Source organism: Acanthopagrus latus, chromosome 7 (assembly GCF_904848185.1).
Source record: "Acanthopagrus latus isolate v.2019 chromosome 7, fAcaLat1.1, whole genome shotgun sequence".
Taxonomy (NCBI): Eukaryota; Metazoa; Chordata; class Actinopteri; order Spariformes; family Sparidae; genus Acanthopagrus; species Acanthopagrus latus.
This window is the reverse complement of record NC_051045.1, coordinates 12,575,409-12,595,135: the sequence shown is the minus strand read 5'-3', so window position 1 is coordinate 12,595,135 and position 19,727 is coordinate 12,575,409. Positions and strand designations below refer to the sequence as shown.

General features: G+C 42.5%; 1 protein-coding gene across 6 annotated transcripts in view; it reads right to left on the bottom strand.

Moving 5' to 3' along the window:
* Positions 1-3,657: 3,657 nt before the first annotated feature.
* LOC119023174 (glutamate receptor-interacting protein 2-like) overlaps positions 3,658-19,727 on the bottom strand; it is a 34,698-nt gene continuing 18,628 nt past the window's right edge. For 5 of the 6 annotated variants that reach the window (XM_037104898.1, XM_037104899.1, XM_037104901.1 and 2 more), the window contains 14 exons: positions 19,460-19,621; positions 17,321-17,507; positions 13,257-13,402; positions 13,076-13,156; positions 12,685-12,748; positions 12,204-12,349; positions 10,825-10,969; positions 10,357-10,496; positions 9,771-9,956; positions 9,520-9,679; positions 8,220-8,334; positions 7,672-7,896; positions 5,971-6,117; positions 3,658-5,780 (listed from right to left, as the gene is read on the bottom strand). In XM_037104898.1, the coding sequence (XP_036960793.1) occupies positions 5,583-5,780; positions 5,971-6,117; positions 7,672-7,896; positions 8,220-8,334; positions 9,520-9,679; positions 9,771-9,956; positions 10,357-10,496; positions 10,825-10,969; positions 12,204-12,349; positions 12,685-12,748; positions 13,076-13,156; positions 13,257-13,402; positions 17,321-17,507; positions 19,460-19,621 (2,102 nt within the window). In that variant the 3' untranslated portion in view covers positions 3,658-5,582. The remainder of the gene's footprint in view (positions 5,781-5,970; positions 6,118-7,671; positions 7,897-8,219; positions 8,335-9,519; positions 9,680-9,770; positions 9,957-10,356; positions 10,497-10,824; positions 10,970-12,203; positions 12,350-12,684; positions 12,749-13,075; positions 13,157-13,256; positions 13,403-17,320; positions 17,508-19,459; positions 19,622-19,727) is intronic. The other variant, XM_037104900.1, reaches the window with a different exon arrangement.

The window sequence follows — 19,727 nt, the reverse complement described above, 5'->3', positions numbered from 1 at the left end:
GTTTGTTGTGTCGATTATTTTTTTCCTCTCTAAATGTGGATGTCTCCGAAGCAAAGAGGAGAAATGTCTGCACATCTCACAGGTACATATTCAAGACTATTAAATGGTGCTGGGTATTTTTAGTTTTGCCATAGATATTAAATGACATGATTGACATGTTACATAAAACATTACAACATAGCATATAAAAGCCTGTAGTTTCATAATATGATACTGATACCAATAAAAAAAAAAAAAACTACTGGTACTGGAGCTGCACAGTGGATTAAAACAACTTTTGGCATCAAAGGAGAAACAACTGGATATTTTAGGGAAATGTTCAAATGAGTAATTGATGCAAACAGCTTAAACTGAATTACCCATGTAGTGGGCTGGAGTTTAACCTGTTGAAGGACCCACATAGGCCATATTAACACAGCTGCATTTAATCAGGCTCAGGGTGGGAAATTCAAACGCTGTACTGCCGTGTTCCAGGCTGCAGGTCCTATAAACGTAGGGAATCTAACAAATCATTGTTATTTGACCACTTCCTGAAAAGACGATAAAAGTAAAGAATCCTAAAGGACATGAGGCCATATTTCAATTAAAACAACATATTTGATAACCTGTTTGCTTCAGTTAGGCAATAACTAACATTAGCATTCAACCACTTCCGAGCCAACAATACAGTATGACACAAAAGGAATGGTACAAAAATTTCTTAAACATCAATGCACATCTTGGACACAGTTATCTAAAAGGAAGTTTTTGGTTAGTTTCATGTTTACGGTATCCATTTTCAATCTAATGTCAGCTACTGCTACTGTTGCTCTGTGTTAGCAGATCAGAGAGAGGCACCGAGATGATGCAGTCGAGAACGTCCGTGAAGTCACATCATTTGGACTGTCGCGGAAAATCCTTCACAAAGAAATCCACAGTCCAGCACATGAATTGTCCACAGGCCTGTACAAACAACCAAGAGTTTATGCTCAGTTTCATGGGAGTCTACTAGAAAATGTTTATTTGCTTTGAAACACACACGCAACACACTTTCCTCATACTGCCCATTGCTGCAGCACCTCTATTCAACCTCTGTCTGAAAAATCTGTTTTAGTGCCTGTCCCTTTAAGCCCCCCGCCCCTTCCCTTACAGAACGCACACTCTACTTTGATTGGGCAGCTCTCACAAGCCTGAACAAGGACTGCCCACCATGTTCCACAATGATGACTGTGCAGATGTGGCATCACACACACTCACAGAAGTCCTCAAAGCTTGTTTAAATGCACAGTGGAGTGAGCATTTTGATGCTTAGATATAGCACAAAAGACCTACTTTATAATAAAAATCTGATTGAAATCTAACTTTCTGCCATATGGGACCTTTGAGTCCTGTATACATGTCTGCTGCAACCAAGTATGTATCATACAACAGAATTATGCTGTAAATCCTGGGTTGTATTATTAAGTGCAACTGAAAAACTGGATGCTAATCATGCTAATCATGACCGCACATTAACAGAGCTGTTTACTAAAAGGAGATGTAGCATCGCTCGGATGATTTAGAGACTGAATTTCAGCACAATGTCACCTCATCTTGTGTACATGGACAGACAAGCCAGTGGGAAAGCCGCCAAGCCGGACACCGTGTCAGCTCTAACGTTTCAAGATGACTTAACTACAAGCACTCGGTGGTGTGTGCACGGCCTCACAGCCTTCTCTTGTCCGGTGTAGAGAAATTCATTTCAAAAGGGCCAAAACCCAATAAACCAGCATTGCTGACTGTTGTTTCCTGTGGTTTTGGACCGGGAGCAGTAAATGTGATCGTGTGACTGTCCACCCCCTTTCAACCTTCATCAGTCCATTTTTAGTACATGTACAAATCATATGCATAAAAGTCATTTCGATTCCAACCTTGAAATAGCTCTCTATATGTTTCAGAACGTCCTCAATCCAGCCTGTTATACCCATTATACCACCCTGACTCAGACCACTCCCCACTCTCTGTGACGGGTTATTGGCATCGGAGCTGCTCTAAATTTTTGCGGGTGTCCATCCCCACCATCAATCTAACACCCCTCGGCAGGTGGTAACTGCATTGACCCCTGGCCCACAAAGATGGGACTGGCTTATTTGGGCATGTCTCTGGTTCCCAACTGTCCTCTCTGAGTCCTTGAGGCACTGAACCCCCAAAGATTTTCATTTGCGTCACCTGGATGATCAACTGAAGTGACTCAGTGCGGGTGGAAGCGAGCGCTCCAAACGCTTCGTTGGAAATGGGACAGTGCTTTGTGAAAGGAGGCTATCTGATCATAGAGATACATTTCTGTGAAGAGTCAAATGAGAGACATGTAAGTTGAGGTGAAGGCTGATTTGAGTCACCTGTTCAGTGTCTTGACCAAAAGGCTGCACTTGGACACGACGCCAAGACTACGATGACAGCCAGCTAGCTTGTACCGGGTAGCAGCAGCCTGTATCCGCCATTCAAAAATGGAAACCAGAAGACTCAGGACTTCGTGCTCTATGACAACACTTCAACTAATAATGCCACCTCTATTTGAGAATATGTAGATAGTATTGCGTGAAGTGGTGGAGGTGAAGAATAAGGAGAAACCACATGTGGGTGAAATCATGGATACTACAGGCCCTCCCTTTCCGTTTCCGTTTCTCCTCTCTTATTCAGAGTCACTTAGGCAAACAGCCAATAAGAGCGATTTCTGTCACCATCACCATCCACAGCAGATCCCACATCGCTCTGGTGGCCGAAAAGCCACTGCAACAGCCGACTAGTGCCAACAATGCTGGACACACTGTAAAAACTCGGGCTATTGACGCTCCCTGACAGCCATATCTTTGGGACCCTGGAGACATTTTAGGAATCAGAGTCAGGAGGACGGAAGAGACAAGGAGGAACAAAACAGAGAAATCAGACGAGGCTAATGACAAGGTTTACATGCTGGCGTTAAAGCAACAGTATATAGGAATTTGCTTTTTGTGCGATTTGGCGGCCCGCACAGTTTATGAATGCAACACCACTGTTAACACAGATCACAGGTCTGTAACAACTTGTAAGATGCAGTGCAAGTGCCAACAACAAACAAAACTCTTTGTCACGATTGAAAAAAATGTTGAAAACTTGTATGTTGAAATAAACGTGTGTGACGCTGTGATCCTGCCCTCTCACTGAAGTTACACAGAAGAAACAAGTGACAGTGATGCAGAGTGGCTGAGCCAGAAACACCCAGCACCCTATTATCAATGATTCTGAAGCCGTTATTTCAAGATTACAAAAGTTGAACATTTTGCTTTAAGCATGCACAATGTGTACCAGCACGGTTGAGCATGTTAGCAAGCAAAGATTTGCCAGTTAAGCTGGGGTTGATGGGTACCAGTTGTGCAAGTTCGGTCATACAAAAACAGATCAGATGGTGCTGCTAGATGAAGAGTCAGCTGATCACCAAAGTCATGACAATTCAGCTCGAGTGAAACACAAACGTCTGAATGAAATTTCAATGCAATCCATTAAACAGTTGCTGGGATATTTCAGTCTGGATCAAAGCGGTTGACCAACTGACCCACATAAAATCTGTTTGTTCGCAGACTTTTCGGGTCAGTGTGCATGATCTACTTTTGATGGGAGCTAAATTAAACACACAATTGAACACACTGTTCGGAAACCAGAGCCAAGTCAACCAGGTTTCATAACTTTATTCTGATAAAAAGAAACATAGTTCTTAATATATAATAAATTAAATACCAAAAATAAAATAATATCCGGTAAATCTTTCCTGACACGTTCAGGATGTGGAAATACAACGAAATAAATAAAATGTGCAGCCACATTCAGCATCACAGCTTACATGAAGATACTATACTGTATGTGCATGTACTGTAAATAAAAAAATAAAGCACTGCATACCATGGTACATTATACAGTACAATAAAGCTACAATACAGTAAAATAATATAAAACCTTAAAAATAGGCCTCTGTATACAACATGACATTTAATATAACAGGAGATTGAAATCAGATTGAACAAAGTTACTGTCCCAAGGATGAATCAGTCTGTAACTCTGCTCTAAACAGGACAGAGCAGACCAAACATGTTTCTTAATTCCAGAGAGGCAGCTGGATCAACAGGCCAGATTTTGCGATATCATGATTAAAAGAAAAAAAAAAAAAAAAAAAAAGGGAACACTCTCACCAAGACCCTGTAGGAGCACACGGATTACTCCTAATGTTGTGTGAGTATACGGAAAAGAACAAATCGTCTGCATGCCTGACATGCTTTTAGATACTCAGGAAAAACAGCTTCTGCAGAGAGGAGTACAACTGATGAATCAAATCCAGTCAGATGTGAAAGTGATGACAAAATCATTCATCACTGATGATTAATCACATCCTCCGTTTTGGGAAAGGATTAGATTCACTTCAGGAAGCATCGGTGATGGACCACAAAACCAACCTATAAGTCATTCTGGTGCAATGCCACAAACAGAAAACACGGTGAAATCAAAACTTGAAGAAGTGAAAAGGGAAGATCTCAACGTGTGTTACGTGCAAATGCAGCTTTGAAAAAAAGAAACGTGTGCAGAATGTGAAACTGAAAACATCTTAAACACGTGGCTGAGTCGTCAAGACGTCAACAACAAAAAAAAAAAATAGAAAATCTAAATGCAACATTATCTCTGAATGCCTGAGTCTCTCTGGAACCCTTCAGAAAGTATTCATCCATCAAGGGACACCCACTTGAAAACAGAAAGGTTAGCGTGTCTTCACAAGCATTCCTGGTATTACGATATAAGGGGGCTTTAAAATACGTTCATGATACTTGGCAAGTAACAGAGAGCATTTCTGTCTATTTGGAGGCACTGTCCCTTCTGTAGGGCAGGCAGTGTGGAGGAGCGGCTGGAAACGAGGGCAGTGAGCCAACTTCTGGCTGAAATAACTAAAATATGCACAATGTGGCTTGAACCTTGAGTCTATTAACACCTTGTGTGTGTGTGTATGTGTGTGTGTGTGTTTCACGTAAAGCATGTGCGTGATTTGTGTAGAGTTAAAAAGAAGGACACGATTGGGTAAGTGTTCCTTCAGTGGAGAAAGAAGCTTGTTAAAGCAAAGGATAGTAAATACATGCAGTGTGTGTGTGTGTGTGAGTGAGTGTGAGTGTATATGTGCAGCATTTGACTCTCTCCAGAGCTCAGGCGTGTGTGTTGACATCCTGGCTCAGTCAGATGCTATGACTTCCCTGTTATATAAGCCTGCATGTGGCTGTGCCTCTGGAGAGGGAAGCAGTTGGGACGTGAGGGTGGGTGATGGGGGTGGGGGGCATCCTGCCCTGAAGCCAGAGCCTCCTCTGAACTGCATCATGTGAACACAGTGACCAAAACTGGCATTAGTGAACACATGTACTTGTAACTTTCTAAGTGAGAGATGCTTCCAGGCGGTGAGAGTGACTGTTTTAGGATGCTCTGCGTGCTGAACATGAGTGTGAAGGTCTGTCTCAGAGGTACAATGTGACAACAACAAAAAAGCCGTGCGTCACGCGACGTGCGCGAGGTCCCGGCGCCGCAGCGTGCTCAAAAAGGCTCGTGTCCATCCTTGGTCACAGGGCGATGCTGTTGGTCCGGCGCTCTGGAAAGCAGAACAGCGAGTTTGTGGGGTCGTCACAGTCGTCGGGCAGCCCGGTGTCTCCTGCTGCCAGCGGATTCCTGCTAATGACCAAGTCCAGGCAGTCTCCTGCCTCAATAATTAGGGGCACCGTTAGACAACAGTCCAAGTCTCTGGTCCTGACTCGGTTCACCTGCAAGATCAGAATCAACAAAATCGCTCAGTCAACATGTTACTACATTCATATTTATCTAACTGGAATAGTTTGACATTGTGGGAAATTAGCTCATTGCTACAAGTGAGAAGCGAGTCTGACAAGGAAACCTCCCCCCCCCCCCCAAGAAAAAAAAAAAGAATTTCTTTAAAACCCAACTTTACAGTACCTGAAGAATGCGGTCGAAAGGTTTTAACCCTGCCAGGTCCGCGGGGCCTTCTGGGCGGATCATGTTGACAAACACCCCTTTCTCCAGGAGCCCGTCAGATACACTGAAACCAAAGTCATGGCTCTCACGGTCCTTCCTTATGGTCACCTGCAAACACAGAGGAATGTCATGGTTACACACAGGTCGACAGCTCAGCAACTAACAGTTTTTACAGCCGCCTATTTCACAATACATGGAATACATATTTTTGGGCACCTGTGCATCATGTGCCTTTTATTTATTTCATTTCCACAGTTTGGCCACAACATGGCTTCACGGCTTGGTGTTCTTTCTGGGGGGTTTTCTACAAGCAGGAAGAAATCGCGAGCCTGACCCACAAATTAACATCTGTTTATTAGCATCTTGTTTATTTATCTTCATGCGCAGTGACCTCCTAGAGTGTATGCTAAAGTAAGCTGAGCTAGGCTACGCTTAAAGCATCTTGCTGCAGGGTCATCGACTGGAAACAATGTGTTTTACTCATTCTGTTGTTGTAATTCCCGCTGGGAAATTTCCTTGTGACTTTCTCATGTGTGTAAAGAGCCTTGTAGCTCCCTTTAGGTTCACCATTCAGAAATAGTCACAGTGCTGTACAGGTGTCTTCCATTGTTTCCACCGTCACCTTCTTTATATACTAAACAGTTACTGTTTCCACAGACATACGCTTACATACGTCACTTGTCTCTCTTTGGATGTAGACCTGCACTAATATAACAAAGTCAGCAGGTTTACCCATAACAAGAAACAGCTTTATGGGGGGACTTGTGATGACTTTCCATGATATCATGTCAGACGTGTCAACTCTAAACACGGTTAATTTCCACTCCGCAGGGCTGAGATGCGGTCTGTCAATACAGCCTGAGCCTTGGCTCAGTCAGTCAAAACGCGGCACGGTGAGATGTACAGATGACACCAAACAAGCATGCAGGCAGTCCGGGGTCACAGCATGTGCAGCTGATAAGGTAAAGTTTAATGAGTGTTGTGTGTTTTCGTTGTACACACTGCAAGTCCTGACTGGCCAGGTGTCCACTGGGTCCAGTTACACCGTACCGACAGGCACAGGGAGTCAAGTAAAGGTGGCACGCAGGTACGAACTTCACAATGGGGAGATTCCCTCAGGATGCTGTTGTTTATAACAGGTTCATCGAGCTGTTAGTGCCGCTGACTGATCAGTGATCAACGCTTCAGGCGCACACGAATATTAAATATTCTTTCACGAGGAAGTGTGCCGAGTTTTTGAATCACCAAAGTTTTTCATTTCAAAAGCATTTGCATCTTTGTACTGCACAGAAAGCCCAGTTCTATGCAAGGGCCACCTTTCCAGCGGTGAAATACATCAATGTTTAAGTATTTGGGAGACTTTAGTTTCATTAGAGTGGGGAGAGGGCTGCGGCTTTAAAAAAAAAAAAAAAAAAGGTTAAATACTGAGGAACAGTAATGCAGTTTTAGTATCCAGGGTTGTAACATTTAATGGACCCCCTTGTTCCCTGTACTGTTTACTTTATACCCACACGTGGGCACTGAGCAGGTTTTTCATTGGTACGCCTCAAGTATGAAATATTTACATCGTGATTTATTGACTAAAGCATTATCATGTGAATTTTTACTATTTACTATTTTTACTATTTGTTTTAAAATTGTCCATCCTAAAGTTGGAGCTACCTTGTGCAGCGCCAGGGGGTTAGGGGACACAAGATCAGGGGGGTCCCCTCTGCCCGGCGACGGTACGTCCCTGCGTCTAATCGACACGTTCAGGTTGCTTTTGTTCTTAGACTCGCCACGGAGTCCCTCGCTTTTAATGGGACTGATTTCAGGAGGAAACATTGAGTCTTCGTTGGTCTTGGTCTCCTCCAGGTACAGACTGAGAGCGCTACCTGTCATGGATGCCTGCAAAAAGAAATCACAGAAATCACAGGGGATCACTAGACAATCATGGGTTAAAATGGAAATAGAGACTTCCACTAGAACACACAAACATTTAACCTCTCATGAACACAGAGCCCGATTAGAGGCCGAGGCAAAAGCTGGTCAGTGTGGCAGCAGGTGCCTGGCCTGTCAGATTTAATAACAGATTACACACTCTGGTGATTATCATAATGCTTCATCTGGCATGGTCACTTAGGCTGACACCAATTTATGAATACATGAGTAGGACAAAGCAGATGGAGGAGGATGTCGGGGTGGAGATGACAGGTGAGGGGCGGGCCTACCTCCAGCTCCCTGAGAATCTCCGACTGGCCGCAGGTCTCGAGGTCCTGCAGAGCCTGGGACCAGAAGCTGTCGTCCTGGTTCAGGGTGCCCTGGCAACGAGGGGGGCTGACGAATCTATGACAACGCAGGAACCAGAACATGAGAGCAGCCCTGTGGTCTCGAGGCCGGTGCAGCGTGGGAAATGCAGTTTTTGTGCTGCGTGCCGGAGAGTTCCTTCGGAAAATCTCTCACATTGAGGGTTTACCGTAAATTCTCCCACTTGTGGCAGCGCAAAGGCTGACGAGTCCGCTAGATTAGACAAAGCCTTTAGAAAGTTTTGTTGTTTTTTTTGTTTGTTTTTTTTTCCAATTTTACAAAAGTAATGTCGGCCAAAAAGAAAATGGAAAGCATGTGACACAAAAGTTCAGGAAAAAAAAAAGAAGAAGAAGTGTGAAGAGACAGATAAGGCTGATGTATCCTTGGGCGCTTTAGGTGCTTTTGTGAGGAGAACAGGGTTTTTTTTTTGGTGCGGACAAGGGGGGTGACAGAAAAAGATGCATCTATGTGAGACACCAAAGAGCTCGTGGGCAGTTAGTAAAGCAGATGAGAAAGAGAATACCTGAGAAAGAAGAGAAAAAGGACAGTTTGGAAAAGCACACAACATGACAGCATACATACATACATACAACAAAAGATGGAGAAAATAATTCAGTTTGTCTTATAACACAAAGCAGAAGAGAAAAAAATCATAAAAGCCTTTACTTAAAACACAGTGGTGGAAAAAGTACAAAAGTAAAATTACAAATGTATTACTGCTGTATCGGCATCTCATAGTAAAAACTCAGTAGCTAATTGACGTAACCATGAAGTAATGAGGGAATACTTTGAGAGCAAAAAGAGTTAAAAACCAAAACTATTGATAGTTATTAGTAACTAATGAGTAACTACTCAGAATAATGTGTCACTACTTAAAAGGTGCACATAAAGAGTAACTAATGATTAAGTAATTAGTAACAGTAAAATGTACTTGTTAAGTACATTACTCAGTATTATGTGTTACTTCCCTTTAAGATATACAAAAAGAGTAACTAATGATTAAGTTTTTAGTAGCTAATGAGTTCAAATTTAAATAACGTAGTCTAAGTACCTTACTAATCTAGTGTTTCAATACAGTTTTTGAACATCAGTACTTTCCACCACTGTTGTGCAGAGAACACAATTTAAATTAATTATGCCCTTTATTGTGACAGACACTTAAAGCTGCACTGACGTGAAGCAAGATGTTGACAGGAAGGAGACTGCAGACGCGCGTTACCTTACCCAGGTAATTTTTCCCACTCATCCTCAGTAAATCTCCCATCATACAGCGCTGAGTGGTGGAGCAGACCTGCAGAGCTGGAGCTGTTTTGGTTCCTGTGCTTCGTACGTCGCCAATCACTTGGATTGAGCAACAGATCGGATGCTTTGTGAAGATACGTCCCTGAAAATCAAGAAAGTCCACTGACTTCATTAGAGGCAACACAGGACATAGGATGTTTTTAGACACAGAGAACGTGAACAGTTGACCTCACCTTGGCTTCCGTAGCCTGCGTCAAACCCCGAGCTATCCCAGGAGCTCATTGCAGAATCTATACTGGGCACAGTGGCAGAGTAGACCTCCGAGTGTTTGCTGGTCTTATGGAAGTCCGTCAGGTCGTCCTCGGGGTCACTTAAAAACCCAGCTTCTCTGTCCTCTGTTCTGTGACGACCGTCCGACGCTGCGAATGAAAAGCAAAACATGTCAGCAATAAAAGAATGAAATGCGCTCTTATCTTTAATCACTTTCACTGAGATTATGCTGCAGAACATGTCTGAAGTCGTGCAATATGTTGTTTTTATTTGTATTTCTATGGACACTTAGTGGTATGACAACTGTCCGCACTTAGCCCAAGTTTTCTCTAATGTCATAATAAAGTGTGACATAAAAACCTGAATCAACCCATATTCCCAAACCAGATTGAAATGTGTTTTCAACTGCTCATTTTCTCTCTCTTTTTCTATGAGGGTATGGAAGGTTTGTTGCATAAGTCAGATGGCTTCCTGATTTCCGTGTGGGATTTATGCAATCTTACACAATCTGCAAATAAATAAATAGTTGAGGGAAACCTAAAAACATACGATCGGCTTGTTTCTTGATCTTGAGGGTGACGGACTCCCCAGCCATCTGCAGGAGGTGAATGGCCTCGCTCAGCGGCTTCCCTTTCAGACTGACCCCACTGATGGCGAGGACTCTGTCCCCTATATGGATGGCCCCGGTCCTGCAGGGTTAGGAGAGCAGAGGAGACAGAGATACCAGAGTATACCAGACAGTACCGGCGTGCGGGCCGGGAAAACCTGTCAGGCTGCCAGTGCGCCGACTGAGATGGAGACAAAAGGGCTTCTTGTTACCGAGCAAAACGAGACAGCCATTGTTTGCCGTCTTGTTTATCTTAGAAAAAAACTAAGTTTCCAAAAGAGGCCGAGACAGCCTTGTTTAGCCTGATTAAGGTGTCACCATCTTCTCAAATAAATCTTAACTCCCTGCCTGTCATACATACATCACCTCACCTCTGCCTTCCTGCCCTCTTCACCTCTTGCCCTCCTCACCTTTCTGCCAGGCCTTTCTTGGTCAGGCCGGAAATAACAATGGGGTCAAAGGGTTCCTCGGTGCCGGAGATCGTGATGCCCAGTGGTCCGTTATATCTCTTCAGCTCCACTGTGTAGATTATGGAGCCCGACATCTCCAACTCATCTACAGCACATGGGGGGGACAGCAGACAGGGTGCATCAAACTCAAGATTATAAACCCTGTGAGGGTAGAACACTTTATGATGGAAATGGACAAATAAGAGCTTTTTAACTCTGTTGATATCTACTTCTATCTTCTGCTTTGCTCATAGAAAGACTTTAGTGTACTACTCATGTAAAAGTATTGCAATGGACAATAAATGAATCTGTAACCATTTCACATTTCACTGGTTTTAGGTTTGAGAAAATGTAAATGCAGTCACTTTCTAATAAACCCACTGAATCTGTTCAACCTCATGGTGAGAGCTGGTAGTCCACAAAACATTTCTGGAGCTTCACAACAAAAACATGGATGTTGCATTTTTCAGAAGTAAATGGGAACTTGTTTTAAAGCATATACAACACAAAATGGCTCCACACAGCTTATCTGGCTTAATCCCAGTCTCCTGGAGCCCAGAGATCTCAAACTGATTGTTGCGATGTTGTCAGTTCAGGATGCATGTCAACGCTTTTAGCTTAGCCACCACACCAAATATTTCCAAATCAGTTTGGGATCTCGTGGATTCCAGAGACTGGTATTACAATAGACTATATAAAGCAATTTTATAGCAGCTCAAGTCCCCATCGACTTGAGCTGTCAAAGAGAATTCTGCAACACTGTTTTGCAGCAAAGCCCCAGAATTCTGAATTCTCATTTTAAAGTCGAACTTTTCCTTGAATATATTGGGAGCTTGGACTGTGAGGTGACAAAATACATTTGAATATGTAAACTTTGGCTTTGAAAACCTGTTATAGACAATTGTGACTACTTTTGGACACTCAGATGGTCTGAATAATTAATCGATTAACCAAGAAAAATAAATAAATAAATCAACAAAGCAATCCTGGAGGTCCATTCCCCCTCTTAAGGGTCACAAGATAAATCTAGAGGGTCATGAGATTGTTAATTGAGTTGCTTTTTATCAGCAGTCACAAGCCCAAAAGGAACCACTTTGGCATTATGAATCATTTTAATATCCCTCTTATTTTCAATGTAATTATGCTTCAGATGAAGATTGCAGGTAAGTTTGACTGTCAGATAAATGTAGTGGAGTAAAACATGAACACTGCCTCTGAAATGCAGTGGCTCTGTACCTCAAGTACCTCAAGGCTGTACTTAAATCTACTGGTTACTTTCCACTACTGCTTATACACAACAGGTTGTAGTATATTTGGTGTTTTTTAAGGCATTATTGTACCAATGTTGTCCTCGTCTTTCTGGATCCGGAGTTTGACCATGTCCTCGGCCTGCTGCAGGACGTGCATGGCGTCCTCCATGGTGCAGTTCTCCAGACGCACGCTGTCGATGGCGAGCAGCCGGTCTCCAGGCTCCAGAGTGCCTGTTCTACCGGACACAGGAGCGGGAGGATCACAGCTTATTAACAGGAACCAGGGAGCTGCATCTCCTGACTCAGTATGAGAATCCTATTAGCCCGGGTGTCTCAGTGGGATCTTCGGGGGTGACCGTAACCTCACCCTCAACCTAATCAACACTGAGCCCTACTGAAATGTAGCTGCTCTGCCCCACTGATCTAGTTTTGATAGCTCAATCCAATTAGACGTGTATTACGCAGTGGATTCACAAAACACATTTTTATTTTGTTCAGGAATAATACCACATAAGAGAAACTAGTTCACCCTGAAACTGTGAACGCCGCCGTGTGTGATGAGAGGACATACCTGTGTGCTATGCTTCCTTTCCTGATGTCAGAGATGATGAGGGGCTTGCCAGGTTTCTTACTTGCTGATGAAACAGAAGAGAACATGACAGTGTTTTTTTAAAATTTATTTTAGGATGTGTGATATGAGGGTAAACAATCTTAAAAGACGCTCAGGTTCCTCATCTCAGCTTCCCATTTGTGTTTACAGAGCAGAGTTGGAGCAGAAGAAGGGTCGTGATGAATATAGGTTCAAGTAACTATTATTCAGAGGTAATGAGATATGTGCCCTCGCCTCGCCTGCGCTTTATGGATCACAGAACATTCAAAAGTAGATTTGCAGTGTGCAGGTCTGTGGAGGATTATTGAGCGACACTGCCCCCTGCTGTACAACTCCATGCTGACAGACTCACCGCTGATGGTGATCCCCAGCTCCACTCCTCTCCTCTTGGGCAGTTTGACGTGGAACGTGCCACTGCTGGGAACCACGGACTCTAATTTGGATTTGCAAAGGAAAAGCCAAAACATTAGTGGGAGAGTACAAATTACTGTGACAAGATCTCACAATGAGAGATGGATCTGCTGCTGTGATACCTGCGACGTCAAATTCAATCTCCACGGTGACCTTGTTGGCCAGAGCAGAGTCTCTGAGCAGCTGATGAGCTTCCTCCAAAGTGCCATCTTCAGTCGGGATGCCGTTAATGGACAGCAGCCGGTCCCCGACCTGCAGCAGCCCACACCTTCGCACAGAAAGAGAGACACGATACAGCATTTTTACCCCTTTATATAATAAAAAAAAGAAATTTAGATGTTATTACCATCCTGTGACATTTATACCCAACGACCCAACTCTTCTAAATCTATAATAGGGCTGCAACTATTATCATAATTATTGATAAGTACTGTATGTTTATTTTTTTCACCCCAATCAAATATCTTTTAATTGTCAGAAGAAGTTCCCTGAGCCAACAGGTGAACAAGTCGGCTAGGCTTTATCTAAATAGAATGGCCCGCTGAGATCAAGATCTCTTTGAGAGGAGAGACCCGAGGACAAATTTCATACACAAAAAAAAAAAAAACAACTTTCATGCATGGTGTCTACTACAGCAGAGATATTTGGGAGCCATTCTAATCCAATTAAGTTGGCGCACCATGCCCCAGTCACCTGGTGGAGGAACTCTAAAGCCTTGTCCACAATTGAAGTTGCTTATAATCTTTGTATCTCTTTGACATCTTGAAATATGGCATCAGAAACTCAGAATGATAGAGGAAAGGGTAGATGTGCCAAGTGCCTCTGGAGAAACTCTTAAATCATGTTATTCTCAAAAAAAAAAAGAAAAAAAAGACAGGTATAAAAAGAAAGACATTAACTGATGATAAAGTGATTAATCATTTTATCCAGATATTCCAACTTTTTTGTGCCATTTATAAAAAATAAATACATCTATGACTGAAAACACATCTGCCCACTCCAGGGGACATTTCTTTGTATGTTTTATTTTGAATGTGATATAATTTACACTTGAGTGCAGTTATATCAAACAGTCATATCAAATAGCCTTCAGACTGTGTCTAAATATAGGCCGATTTTATCTTAATATAGACCCAATAGGCAGGAGATACCCTTCGGTGCAAAATGTCCACTGGAGTGGACAGATGTATTTCAAGTCAGAGACAAGAGATATACAAGAAAGATTATATTAAAATCTGGCAAAACGTATTTCTAATATCTGTTATTATCTTCAAGAAAAAAACAGTTTTCTGAGAATAAAAAGGATTTAATCATCCCCATTAAACACAGCTCCTCCAAAAACTTATATTGAAAAGATTTATTTACATGAGATTTAACTTGTTTAAGAGTACTTGTGAATTTACTTGCATGCACGAAAGGGTGAGCTACCAATGTGTTAGGTACATTTAGCCAAAACGAATGCAGTGTAACACAAGTTCCCTGTAATAAATCCTACCGTCATGAAGCTGTTATATTTTAGAGTGGTGTTGGTTCAACTTTACAGGTTGTTTGGAGAATATAATTTACGGGATATTACAGAGATGAGTTGTTGCAATTAAACCCATTGATTCTCGACCTTGGCTTCGGGACCTGGGGGGGGGGTCACAACAAATTTTAAGACTGTACATCGTTCTGCCTGCTTGGTGATGTAATTAACCTTAAAATAGATTTTACTGAGTGTGTTTATCCATCTCAAAAACAACTCATCACCACTTTCAGGGCGTTGTGACTGAAACGTCATAGTGCTGGATGGGGAGAAGGCCAACGTACAAAATGAAAGAAACACGTGGTACGTACGGAGTTCAGCCATCAAACACACAGTCAAATGCTAATTAATCAAAACAGTTAAAAATAAGATTAAATCTATCAGAAATTTGAGTTTTAAAGTTCATCAGATGAATCAGTGTCTCAGGTATTGATTAGAAAAAAAATATTAGAAAAAAAAAATGAAAACACTTTTTTCAGTAACTTGGAACATCAATTAATTACCAACATTTTGGATGCTTGACTTCCTGTCTGTTAACTAATCAATGAATCTATTAACCGTTTCAACACGCCCACCCACAGTACTAAAGCTTTGTATTTGCGCTTTTGGTAAAAAGACTCTGACGAGTGACACATTGAGCCTACGTGACACCACATGTCACTTAGGCTGAATGTTTAAAATGTCAGCTATAAAATGAAATACATCCTCTAGGCTTTGACATACACACACTGACTCGCTGACCTTACATGAACTTGAGAGATGAGTCACCTCGACACACACGCGCACACACGGAAAAGAAAAATAAAAATCACACATATCACACATTTAATCAGACCCCTAATTGCGAACACATAAGCACTGTCAACTGATATTAATTCACTAACCCACCGCCACTCATTAACCTTGTGTGGAGGCTGAAACGCCAACATCACAGTCGGATGCTGTACTTGAGTCACTCCTTTTCCGACCGCTGCTGGACTACGTCGTGTTACAAGACCCGGGGGAGACGGCCCCGGAACCATCGGGCACAGACACCATCATTAATCTTTCAGGACAAGGACGGATACAACGAGCTGGCCTGAGCGGAGCTGTGTGTTAATTAGACTGCAACATGGAGTTCTGATCGATATGATACAACACCATTAGTGAACACTGGCTGCATCGATGCCTCATGGATAATGTACGATAAATCTATGAAGGAACACAACTGCTTAAATTAGTCTGAAACACTTTAGAGCTTATTGCTGAGTTTGTTGACTTCATAGCTAAAGCTTCTTTTGGCTCATGACACTTTAAATCGAAGCAATACTGATACATGAGACCAATTACTAGATACATGCATCTACCAGTTGTTTCCAGTTCAACAAAAGATCTTTCATCCCTTTTTTTTTAAATTCGAAAAATGTTTTTAAAAAAAAAAGTAAAACAAGACTAAAAAATTGATGCCATCATCACCTCTGTGACGCTGTATCTAGTCACAGTGGCGCTTTGAGCTAAATGTTAACGTCGGCATGCTAATATGCTCCCAATGACAATGCAAACATGATGTTGTGTTCGAGGTTATAAGTTAAATGGTGGCATGCTTGCATTTGTTAATTACCACTACAGATTTGAGGCTGATGGCTAATGTCAGTATGCTAGCATGCCAACGCTTTCAATGCTAACATCCTGATGTGTTGCAGGTTTAATATTTATCATGTTCATCATCTTAGCTAAGCATTGTAGCATGCTAGCATTAGCCAATTATCACTACAAAGCTCAAGATGACACTCCGGCAGGAATTGGTCATTAGCAATTTTTGCACTTGCACATCAGATGTCATCAGGCCCAACACAGAGACTCATCACCATGTAAATATCTGAAGTAGAAGTCATGCGACCGCATTAATCATCATCTTTTGTTTACCACAAAGGTTTGAGTGCTGCAGGGATATTTTTGTAGGCTAACCTGAAAAAAGCCTACGGGACTTTTAATAAGCTTGGGACACATTAGGACACATTAAAATATTACAAAATTCATCATGAAGGGGACATGAGTATGTGAAAACCAAATTTTATATCCATCAATCGAATAGTTGAGACATGTTACTCCAAAAAAAAAAAGAAAAGAAAAAAAGATAATAATTGAACCTGATGGTGGTGCTAAATGAAACATCTTAATATCCTTGTAAAGTCATTAGGATTCATCCTCAGAGGACAATGAATGTCTGTACAAAATTTCATAGCAATTCATTCAACTGTTATTGACCATTCTGGACCAAATCGTGACAGACCAAACGACTGACTTTGCACTCCTTAAAGCTATGCCGCTAGTGTGTCTAATAAAAAAAAAAAAAATTTAAAAAAAAGGAAAGATTAGATGAAAGTCTGAAAAAAAAACAGCTAACTTTGAAGCAGACAGCATGTTTTTCTGCCTATAATCATGTTGCGACCCATAAAATCCATCTTGTGACCCCTTCATAGGTCCTGCCCCTCAATCTGTGAACTGCAGCATGAAACAAATGCAGCTCTAATGCGGCTGCCCTCAGCTGAAATACTCATTGAGACATCAGGCTAAAATTAGCCCCTTTCACATGTGGCTGAATGATTAGCGCTGTGGCCGCCTGGTTCAAGGTGACTCCCTGTGACATTAGTTTACATGTTAGGTGTCTCGGCACGTTACCTCTCGGCTGGGCTGTCGGGCTCAATAAAGCGGATGACTGGGGGTGCAGACAGGGTTTCCGTGGCAAAGACACCCCCCTGCAGCTGGATCCCAAAACCAGTGAGTGGATCCCCCCTCAGGATGACCTCGCTCGTTTCCACATGAAAAACCTGCCCCCCTGGGCCGACAGAACTGGACGCCAGAGATACTGAGGGGAAGGAAGGAGGGGGACACGCATCAGGGAAAGATATTAGCGGAGAAGTGGCAGATAAATAGAGCAAGAGAGGGATTGTGGGAGACCAAAAAAAAAAAATGGAAGAGGGTAAGGGGACGAGACATGCACCCACAGAGACGACAAAGGCAATGAGACACATATCAGAGTTTGTGTCAGTCATGTTTACGTCAGTGGTCAGTCAAAGCTGTTCACACAGTGAGGGGGTGAAGCAGAAGGGAAAGGTGTTTCAACAGCTAGAGCGGCAGAACAATTTAGAGAAGAGGGCCAGTTCACGTGAATTACAAACAGTTAAAAAAAAACAAGGAGTTTAAATGTCTAATGTTTAGGTTTTAGAGGGATCTGTTATACATTTTCATTTCATGTATATATTCACCTGGAACCAAGAATTGTTTCCACTACAGAATAAGCCTTTTGTATCTACAGAGGGATCAGGTGCTCTTCCACGGGGTCCGCCACTCTGTTTCTACAGTACAAAACTAAACACTGACTCCACAAAGTGCCGTTTGACAATTCGGGTTTTTAGCAGCCAACCTAGGAGAGGCAGAGATCAGGGGTGTTCTTATTGGTTGCAATCTGTAACCTCACCATTAGATGCCACTAAATCCCACAGACTGGACCTTTAATCTATCTGCACCTGAAGACACCTTTAATTTCACACATCATTTTTTTGCGATTGCTTCTGACACTCCAATATAATTTCATTTCAAGATGCTCAGTTTTTTAAAATGACTCATCTGGGTGCTTTTAACTAAACGTGAGTAGAGCTCACAATGACAGTGCTAACGTGCCGATGATTTGTGGGTATAATGTTAACCATGTTCCTCTTCCAAGTTTAGCTTATACTAAATCTGATGATGGTGCAAGATGAAAATTGGGACCAAACAGAGGGAATTCAAACCTGGTATCAACATCTGTCCTGATCCGATCAAAAGTGGACAACTGTAAGTCTGTCAGATAACACCTGGCATTCACATACGTGGTCAACATGCTTCTGCAGCGACCACTTGTATTCAGATCTCCCTTCCTAAATGCACATCTCTGAAACAAACAGTGTTGTTTTGTACAAAGAAAGAAATTGTCCTCATGTTTAACATTTGCCAAATTAACAAGGAGACCTTAATAGTTAAGAAATTGTCATAGACACTGTTTGGTAAAGTTTATAAAGCTTCTCCCAACTCAAAAACTCCACCACGGATGGTGGATGAAGTCGTGGATGATTTAGAAATTAGCCCAAACTTACGCAAAGTTTGCTAGGTTTCTCTTTGCTTTTTCTCCTCACATTTTGTTCATGGATTCAAGGGATATTGTGGTTACTAGTTAGATCGTTAGTTAACAGCGTGTTCACAAACATCCGCTGCTAACTTAGGCAGGTGACGGAGCCCAACCACGCTATTAACATTACAGTGGACTACACTGAAATGACAGTGTGAGATCAATTCTGCCTGTTGTCACTTCTTCTTCTCCTTCTCCTTCATGTTGTGCGTCACTTGAGTAGGCGGGCTTTCAGCGTGGACATGCATGTGACACACCGCTACAAGTATACGGTCACATGTGGCCCGGACCGCCTCCACGTGTTGTCCAAGTGATGAGATTTCAAATGCGTCCCCAATGCGTCACCGAGGTGTTCACACCTGTACTTAAAGCTGTCCACTCGTGATCAGATCTCTCAGGACGCGTGATGATACCTGGTCTGAACAGGGACATAGTCTATATAGAAACCGGAACAAGTCAGTGATGGTGAGGACTGTTGATCATGTTGTTTAAACAACTATTACATTTATGTATTTTATTTTTTAGTAGTAGTTTATATGTCCATTGATGTATGTACAGGTTGTAGTTCATTGTGACATAGTTACTTCCTAATTTTGTTGAACCGACCCGTTTATTATGAAACAAAAAAGGAAGAGGCAGGCAGTTTGTCATACGTGAGCTCTTGTGGTCCTTCTTCCTGTTCCTCCTCTTGCCGGTGGAGCTGCGGGGGCTGGTGGGGGCGATGGGAGGGATGGGGCAGGGCAGCGTGTTGCTCCCCTGGCTGCTGAAGCCTGAAGTGGCTGTGGAGGAAGGGGAGAAGCCACCACTCACCAGAGCTGAAAGGAGACATAGCACTACACGTATCAAAAGGCTGGCACCGGGAGAACAAACCACATCAAGCATGACAATTTTATCCACATCCGCAGCAGCGGCAAACGCTCG